Genomic DNA, 9,689 nt, shown 5'->3' on the forward strand with positions numbered 1-9,689 from the left:
CACACAGTATAGCTCTAGTTCTGTCTCATGCAGGACTCATTTTTTCTTAGTTGAACAAAGTTTAACATTTTTGGAAGCAGATGGGTCTCACAGGAATTAAGTCCAGGCTGAAGTGACGGGACTGAACTGAGGAGTATGGTATTCTTGGGCAAGGACTGAATCCCTGAAGAGCATGAATGAATTGCAGATCAAATCTGGTGTGTTTGGTGATAATTTAATGTGGAGCTTTAGATTGGTAGATTGCATTGGATATGTGACACAGCAGCTCTAGCTAGTATTGGCTCACAGTGAAATGCCACCTATTTGTCCTGTTTGCAAGTGAATGAATTGTGTCATGCTAGTCCTGGCTATCCCTGCCATAAGAAAAGATGTCCTGCTCTGTTCCCATTCCTGTGCCCCAGGTACAGTATGATTTTGGTTATGCAAATGAAACAGGTTTAGTGAATGAGTTAAGAACTGACCTCCTTTCACTGGTAAAACCCCCTGACACGTCAGACTCACGCCTGATCTCGCAGATGCGTTTGTTTTGGTGGGCAGGATTACCTGCAGCCCCATCTGACCCTTCCTATTCTGGAACAGACACCTTAAAAAATATCCCCAGTGCCTGCACAAAGCAAGAAGGTATCTCTGGACCCCTCTGCATTTGCTCTCCAGACCAGTCAGTTCTGCCAGGCACTGCCTGGGACTTTGAGCAACTTCTCTTTTGTTTAGTCTAGTTTAAAAGAACTTATCAATCAATCATAAAATGAATTTTTTGGTTTCTCCTGGCTCCATGAACACAAAGAGGTGCACGTCCTACCATAGGAGGAAGCAATGGCTGTTAAGTTTTACAGTTATAGTGGAAAGCACTGATCACAGCCTGCCGGCCTCACTACTGGATGTGACAGGCAGTGGAGGAGGTGGCTTGGCAACACATGCAGGTAGGGTTGACTGATTTAGGGGGGATTAGGTCGAGGTCCTCGTCATCTGGGATCTCATCTAACCGGTACCCATCCTTTAGCAGCTGGATGTTCAAGTCTTGGTTGATCTGCTATAGACAAAGAGACAAACAGTCAAACACTTGAGACTTCTTACTTCTGATGGTCAGAAGATGAGTGAGGTCCCTTATTCTGGGATATATTTCCCCATCATTAGCAGTTGCCCCACCAATGAAAGGGTCCCAGGTTTTGATCACAGGTGAGGGCTGTTTTCTGTCCTAGCTTCTTCCAGAACAGGAATATCTAGAGTGAGACATTCCAGAGTAGCAAGTTGATACACTATTTTATTCTGGAATAATCTTCCCATTAAGACAACCCCTCATTTAAATATAATAATAATGTTAATAAACCAACTGGCAGCTGGGCAGTCCCTCCTCTCAGTCTGGGGCACATTATAGCAGTTAAAAGGTGGTAAAGCCTCTTGTCTCTTTGTAATCTCAGACCCAAGTGCTGTCTAACCAGATGTGAGTGAAAAACACTTCATCAAGGCCCAGAGACGGTCCAGATCATTTGATCTGGTCCCTGCTCTTGGCCGTTTCTCTGTGTTTCAGACATATTTTGCCCAGAGAAAGGATACAAGGGGCAAGAGTTCCCAGCAGCTTGTGTACAGAATGGCTGCTTGGCACCCTGGATGTAAAATCAGATCCTGCAGAAGCAGTACACAAAGGCTGAGCAGCTAATTCAGGACAGAGGTTGGGAATATGTTCAGAAACAATGCAGAGGGCTTAACAAGCCTGAGCTTCCTGCCTTTTCTCTTTGAAAGGGCAAGAGTTCATATCTGCAAGTCCTCCCTGGAATTTCTGCCTGCTCCAAGTAAACATGCACTGGGTGACCCTGTCCACCCCAAGAACTGGAAATCACAGCACACCCTCAGATTCTTTATGTGTGTCCTTGGCAAGCATACGGCTGCTGAGCTGGTGTGACAGACAAGTTGATGCTTTTGCACCACATGGGCCGACACTGCAGGACTAAGAAGAACTGTGAAAAGCTTGAGTGAAGCCAAAGGTAGCTGTGAAAACAGCCAACAAGCAGATCTCTGTGCTACAGCAGTGTGGAGATGGAGCCAACTAGATCACCAGGGAAGAAAGAAACATGACACAGTTTCTGCCATGGCCCCTTCCAGACTCACAGAGTCTACACCACTGGTAAATTCATTGTATAGCCATTTCTGGCAGTACAAGGCCACTCTAAGCTGTTTCTCGCTTCTCTACTATTAGCATTCATGGCAAGGATGGCAGGAGAGCGTATAACTCACCTCAGCTGATGAGTATCCCGAGGAGGAATATCTGGACATGTCAAAGTCATCATCACTGCAGGGGAGGACAAGATATAGCAAAGAGGGAAATGGTTAGAGAGACCTCTATTCCCTGGTTAGCCCTATATTTCTCGTGCTGTGAAACAGTCCTTGAGGCACAGAGAAGTTACATCAAGGGAGCCTGGACCTTCGTCTGTGACCCTCAGATCTTTCCATCACAGTGCTCTTTACTCACATCTCTTCCTACTTCTTTACACACACAGACCAGTTATGGCATACGTCAAAGGGCACAGCAAGGAAGAGTGTGAGTGGCCTGCAAGAGTGGTTTCAGCAAGTGCTGCACTCTGGCATGAAAACTCACTTGCACCGTAAAGTATATCATCTTATTAACCCTTTACATACCTGTCCGTATCCAGGGCTACCAGTGGCTTTTCGTCTGGACTCTGATCTAATGACGAATAGCCCTTATTGGGAACGACGAGCCTGAAATAATTAAATGTTGTCCGTTAACCACACAGTAAAGCTCAGCACCACACATAGTCTAGGGAAAAGCTATATGATAGTTAGGCTTTCCACGTTTCACTTCCTTGCAAGCCCTCCCTCATCGGTGAAGATGTTTAAATGGGTGCAATTCAGAGGAAGCGAGCTGTATCTCTGGGTAGCTTAGAGCAGTTTCACAGGGATGAACACTGGATATGCCTTGGGAACATGCTCCTCCCTGGAAGGAAAAAAAGTTGGGACACTCCATGCTTCATTCTGGTGAACCTGTTCGGCTAGCACTGCTTGTCGTATCAGATGTTTGCTCATTTTTGTGTTGTCTTTTTTCCCTAGCAATGAGTACTTGACACTAGCAATAAATAAATAGAAGAAGGAGGTTGGGAGAAGGCAAAGGCTTAGTGCTTCTACTATTCTACTACTGAAAGTCAGGGATGTGTTCCTTCTGCCTGAGTCCTTACCCAGCCTCCCCCAACACAACACTTCTGGGATCTCAGTCCTAAGTTTAGTAATATGAGAAATGTAAGCTGGTGGGTGCAGCATAAGAGCCCAGACAGACTAGCACTTTTTAAATCCCATTATTTTATAATGACTTTCACTTCATCAGAAGTGTTACAAAGGCTGATGATGACTTTGCACCTTTAATTGCCTGAGAGTGTTTGTGAAATGGAATACAGGCTTCAGAGCTTCTAGGATAAGGAAAATGCATTAATACAACAGTCTCTAGTTCACAACAGAGTTCTTTCATCCACAAAACTGCACAAAGACTTTGGTTCATACTTAAAATAAGATCAACCAAACTGAGCAAATGGAGTAAGATTCTACGATCAGCAAGTGGGAACCGTAAGAGTGATGAAAATCTCCTTGTTCAGTGAGTTAACTAGTTTTCTCCCAAATGAAGAACTGTCTTTGACAACACACAATGATGCACAATGATGCTTCACTAAGAATCTGGGAAATATAAATCTAAAGATGATAATCCATCACATCGATCCTCCAACTGCTCTCTAAGTACCTGAAATGTTTTTCTGCTTCTGCTCTGAAAATTTCAGGAAGCCATTACAATTTTAGCAATACTAAGGCCTGCCAGGCACTGAAGATTGGCAGGCTCAGGGAGAGTAAGATATATCAAATGTTATCACAAAGCAGATATATAGGTTCACGACTAGTTGTATTTTCTTATTATGTTCACTGAAACACAAGATGAAAGAAATTAATTTTAAAACTGATGCAGAATTTCCAACCTACTGCACCAGGGGACTGGAGAAAATGGGATCCACTTGCAAAGTTCAATACCCCTTCTCACAGCACTGGGATGGTCCTTCTGCTCCTGAAGCATGGAGGAAGGAAGTCAAGAAGCAAAGATTCCTGGAACTGTGATCTGGCAGCAGCAGTTTGCCCATACAGATATCAGAAGTACTGACTTGCACTCACACTCTCCAGTTTCCAAGTCCCTGCTCCATATATACTGACACTGACAGTTGTTGCTGTATCGTGAGTGAACAAAGTACTATCAGCGGATCTAGGAGAAAAACGCTTTGTGGTGCTATTTGCTTAATTTAAAAAAAACCCCACTATATCTTTCTCTTGAGAAATGTCTTTTTGCTTAATAAGACAGATCTACAACAGACAAAAACTGTGATAATGTCTCTGCCCCTGATCTAAGTCTCCCTCACATCCTGATTGCCCTTATTTTTGCTTCCCATTGTCCTTGGAACAAACCCAGGTAGCAGTCATAGCTGCTTTTATCTGCAGCTGTCCCAGTATGAGCTTCTTGTCTTGGTGCTTTTGCTTGCTTAACATGAAATATGTTATGAACATAAATCTGAGTTTAGGTTATCCTCAGAGTGGACTGCAATATCTGGCTCTGCCCAAGTGGTGCAGATTGTGTTGTGGGCTCTGACAGTGCTTGTAGCAAGTGTGCCAGCACCACCCCAACCTTGTTCACATTTTATTTGCTCTTAGGGAGACTGAGCGTGTTATGGATCCAGACCCTTTCACCTCTAAGGCTGGCTGTGCCCCTGCCTCAGGAGAAGACCGACTGGTGAAGGCAGTCTGGTACTAGAGGCTGGATGTCAGAAATTCATATAGATAATACAGAAGAATAGAAGCCTTGGGGAAGGTGGAGGAGGTGGAGTAGAGACTAGGAGAGGCAATGTGGTTCTCCTGAATGAAGGAAAACATATTTGATGGACAGATGGACATATGAAAACGTATCTGCCAGGACAGCAGAACTGTTTAAAAAGGGGAAATGGCTTTAGCTTATTCTCCTTGTGCAGAGACCAGAGGAAGCCAACAGTTCAGAAGAGTTAAACCATAACCTGGACGTTTTGCAGTGTATCCCACTGCAGTATCTCCCATTATACTGCAACCATTATACTGTGAAAAGAAGCTGCTTGAACAAGCTTGGGGAATTTCTGCCTTCCTGGGGTAGCAAGACAGACTGAACCATTCTGAGGTATTACTAAGGGCTGCGCTCATGGTGCACCTTGGTTCCCAGAAAGCCAAGGGAGCTGGGGGATGAAGGGACTTGGGCTGGCGAGACCCTGTGCCAGACATTTCCCAGCCACAGGGGAACAACGGAGCTTGGCTACATCTGCTATTAAAAAGGATTGACTCCAAACCTCTCTTCTGCAGACTCCAAGGGATGCTTCCAAAAGCTGTGTGAAAAGTAACTAAGAAAAGCAAGTCTACTGCCAGCAGGCTATGCTTGGCTGTGGAGGCGTCCACATGTCCTCTGAACAGTGCTCAGAAGTCCACAAATGGAATAAAACCGAGCTGGCTGTTTGAAAGCTTTTGTCAATAGGTGTCACTGCTCTGCTGTTCCCCACTCAAATCACTCTTCATCAGCAGCTCGGAAACAACAACAATCAAGCAGAAGTCACTAATTTTACAGGTAGGCACCTGTACTTATCCTATCTTCTCTCCCTTACCATCTCCTCTGCTAACTTCAATGTTTCTAAATCTCTCAAGTAGCAATCTGCTACCATTCCTCTCAGAAAGCTAGCATGCAGCCTATTGCCAAAAGAAACCCAAGTCTTTCCAGATTGTATTTGGAAGACAAGGGGGAACAGTGGACATGGAAAACCCAGCTGAGAGGATTTGCTGAATTTCTTGCTACCACAAAGGGCCTGGCTCCTTTATATGGTCTCAACAACCAAACACAGAGCAGGGCGCAATGCAGCGTATTCCACCAACACTGCAGGAGTTTATAAATAAAACTTGACAAAGTCCTGGCATGATTTATGACTACTGTTTTGGAGTTTGGGAAATAATATGAACAAGGAACCTCATCTGTTGGATGTGTTGCATATAGAGAGGCTCTGACCTGCAGCTCCTGTTCTACTTAATATATGGTAATCCATTCAACTTTCCCATTCATCAGTAAACACTCAGCATTCATGCAGATTCTTCTGTCATTTTAAGTGATGGCCTCCACTAAAAACTGCCACCTTTCTGGTAGCATGCAAAGTGTGCAGTCCCATGGGCTCAGAGGCATTCCTACCTCCTGAATGCAGGTAAGTAATACATTGGTGTACTGAAGCTTGCATCGAAGAAATAGAAATACTCTAAAAGAAAGTATTCAGCCAGGAACATCTTTGTTTACGGCAGTTTGCAGCACTGTTTGATACTGTCACACACAGATGTGCCAAAGCAGCTCCAGTAAAGTATGACCATGCTGTTAAAAGTGCAGAGGAGGTGTATAGCAAAGCATACGGAGATGAATTATTTACAAGCCTTCATTAAGTCAATCAGTGAGGGGAAAGGGTCATCATCAAAAAGGAACAGGGGAACTACTGCAATAAAAGCAGCCAAGGCAGAACTAAGCTCCCACTGGCAGGATTATGTGTTACATGAGGCTACCCAGAACATGCAAGACGGCCATATCAACCCCCTGATTTTGTCCAGGCTGGGATGCCTCTGCCTCCTGCAAGCTGCACTGTCCTGCGTTCTCACTGGTCCTGGGCTCAGCTGTCCCTGCACCTCCCCAGGGGATGTGATGCAATACGGCACAGAGCATTTGGGCCTGCCAGCTCCAGGAAGGGCCATCACTGCATTTGCAGCATGTTTGGCAGTAGTGAATGGCAATGAACATTGTCTTTGCCCATCCTAAGGCCATTAGGGATTGCAGCTTAGAGCACAGCTGAGTGCTTTTCCAGTCCTTTACCTTGTTCGTGCCATGACGTTGTTCTTCTTGGGCTGCTGATTAACTGGGCTTCCCATGTTGCCGTTCTTCAGGGAGCCCTTCCGAGCCAGCTCCCTCTGCTTCTCTGCATATGGGATACAAAGGGGAAAAGCAAAATTAGGCAACAGCCTGGCTGGCCACCATACAGCTGTAGAAACCCAGATTTGATAGTGGTAAAAGGCATAGCAGAATTAATAGCGAAGGACATAAGCTCTCCATCTCCTAAGGAGAGACACTGTATAGGCTGGACAAGCTGTGTCCCATTGCCTCCAAGGTCCCCAGGGGCTAAAACTAATGTACCCTTACTCACAGCAGCTTGTTGATAATGCCACACTAAGATGGTCAGGGAGCTTCTGGATGAGACCCTGCTGCGGCAGAGAAACTTGTCTCTACCTGCACCTGGCTGCTGCATGGACCCTAAGACTGTGCTTTGTGGCAGGCAAGGGAATTTATCCTTCTACCTTTTCTCCTCCTATTGAGGCTGCTGCTGAGGGGCCCAGTGGGGATAGAAAAGTGTGTCCCTCAAAGCAGCACCATCATTTAGTGTTAGTCCAGCCTAGCTTGACACCAAGCCTGAGTTATTACTGTTTCCTTAGATGTCAACTCACCAGACTAACACACCCTACAGCAGAAAGTGTTGCTGCCTTCCCTGCTTCTCCTCCTGGCAATCTATCGTGTCCCCCATGTGTCTTTCTCTTTTCTCTCACATTGATTCTTGAGAGCTTGCTTTCTTTATTCAAATAATGAAAAAAAAGAAATATTTTGCAGCTGTATTTTTAAACAGCATATTATTTGCTTAAATTTTTAGAGCATGTTCTACTTGCTGCTGAAATGTACCTTAAAATGCAGACAATATGTCAAGCTTTCTTTATGAATTCAGTGCAAGAGGGGATTTAAAATAGTTTCTCCTTTAGGAAAGACTATTTCTCTTTAATAACCTACAGGATCAGAACTAGAATTCAGGTCCTAAAGCTAAGTCTTCTACAGGTGTGTAATGTCTGTGATGTATCAATACAGCCTCCAGCAGGGACAGGAGCCCATGGATGATGGGTTTTCATATAAATTGACATTCAGTTTTCTGATTCAAAGCCCTTCCTTGTTTCTTGTGGGAAATCAGTTGGGTTGAGTTAGCAATCAGCTGCAGAACTTGACCTAACTGCCCGTCTCACCCTGGAACACCAGGCAAGACTTGTAGGGAAAAAAAATGGGACCAGTAAGGTAGGAAAGGGATTGGTTAAAAACTTCCTCCAAAGTGTGAGAAAATGTTGGGAACTGTTTTTGTGGTATGCCTGAATAATAGGGGTTTATCAGACTGCTTGCTGGGGAACCTGAATAGTGAATTCATTTTGCCTCTGCTTCCCCTGTGGTTTGTGAAATGTGCTGACATATTTTTTCTCGTACAGACTTTATTCCCTGTGGAGGGAAAAGCACCTTTTCTCACTTGTTGTGGAAAAGCAGCGTGCCTACCACAGTGTACAAGTGCAAGGTGGGCCAACTCCATCCTTTCCACGCAGGTAAGGGCAGGGGAACACATGTCTAAGGCTGCCTTTTTTGAGGGACAAATAAGCAGCAGAGAGGCCTAGAGATCGTGATGATGAGTGTGGCTGAGAAACCTGCAGAGAAGAATACATACTCCTACAAACCATGCCCAGCCCTGCTCCTGCTGACAGCAGAGGTCAATAAATGCTCATTGAACTTGGCAGGAGAAGGATCGGACTAATAACTCTCTCTGGCATGAGCAACAAAGACACTGATACAGGATCAAAGTCAAAACCTTAAATCAGAGTAACTTCTCAGCACTGGAACTTGCAAATGCATTGGTTATATCTGTCTCCAAAATAAAAGGCTTGTATTTTGCAGGCCATGTGAATTTTGCTATTCAGGCACAGAGATAAAGAGATGTTTTATGGAGGCAAATGTTTACAACCCTGAATTCAACCCAACTTCCACCCATCTACACCAGAAACTCCAGCGCTTACCGCAAATACATAGTGCTGATAGAAGCTGCCAATACTTTAAGAGACTGTATAATTCACAAAAGGTACCTGACTCAGAAGCAAGGTTAGAGGTTTCATCTTCTGTCAAGGCAGTTAAGGCCTGCCTGAGCCTTTGAAATGCGCTGGCGCTCTCTGCTTTCTATCGATTGCTCGCTACAAGCACTAATGCTCTTCTCCAACTCAGATTACTCATTTGACTGATGAATCTGGACTTCCGCTAAGTGTCTTGTTCCTCCAGTACATCTCTCCATGACTATTTCTATGCTATTACTGAGTTCTATAGCAACCCGTGGGTATGAACGATGCGAGATTTCCTATCTAACTGCTTCTTTTACTTATTTAGCGGCTTGGAGTGAACAATCCCAATGCAATGTAAGTGTGGTCGGAACACCAATGCCTGTGCTCCCAGTCATATTTCTTCAGCATGAATCAACAGTTCATCTCCCTCTTGGATGCTATGAATTTTCATACACAGGATTACAGAATCCTACAGAATTGATTTCATTGGAAGAGACCTCTGGCATCATCAAGCCCAAGCTTTGCCCTAACACAACCCTGTCAACTAGACCATGGCACTAAGTGCCACGTCCAGTCTTTTCTTAAACACCTTGAGGGATAGCGACTCCACCACCTCCCTGGGCAGCCCATCCCAATGCCTAACGACCCTTTCTATGAAGAAATGTCTCCTCATTTCTAGCCTGAACTTCCCCTGGTGCAGTTTCAGACTATGCCCTCCTGTTCTATTGCTCTTTATTTGGGAAAAGAGACTGACCCCCACC

General features: G+C 44.8%; 1 protein-coding gene across 1 annotated transcript; it reads right to left on the reverse strand.

Annotated features, from left to right (window-relative positions):
- Positions 1 to 756: 756 nt before the first annotated feature.
- On the reverse strand, positions 757 to 6,998 carry FAM219A (family with sequence similarity 219, member A; the record flags this gene model as incomplete). The annotated part of the gene is made up of 4 exons (XM_009708313.1): positions 757 to 1,030; positions 2,233 to 2,287; positions 2,635 to 2,715; positions 6,896 to 6,998. Coding segments are annotated over 4 exons (398 nt in total), but the record flags the coding sequence as incomplete, so codon positions are not given.
- Positions 6,999 to 9,689: the final 2,691 nt, after the last annotated feature.

This window comes from Cariama cristata, unplaced genomic scaffold (assembly GCF_000690535.1).
Source record: "Cariama cristata isolate BGI_N322 unplaced genomic scaffold, ASM69053v1 scaffold36860, whole genome shotgun sequence".
Classification (NCBI taxonomy): Eukaryota; Metazoa; Chordata; class Aves; order Cariamiformes; family Cariamidae; genus Cariama; species Cariama cristata.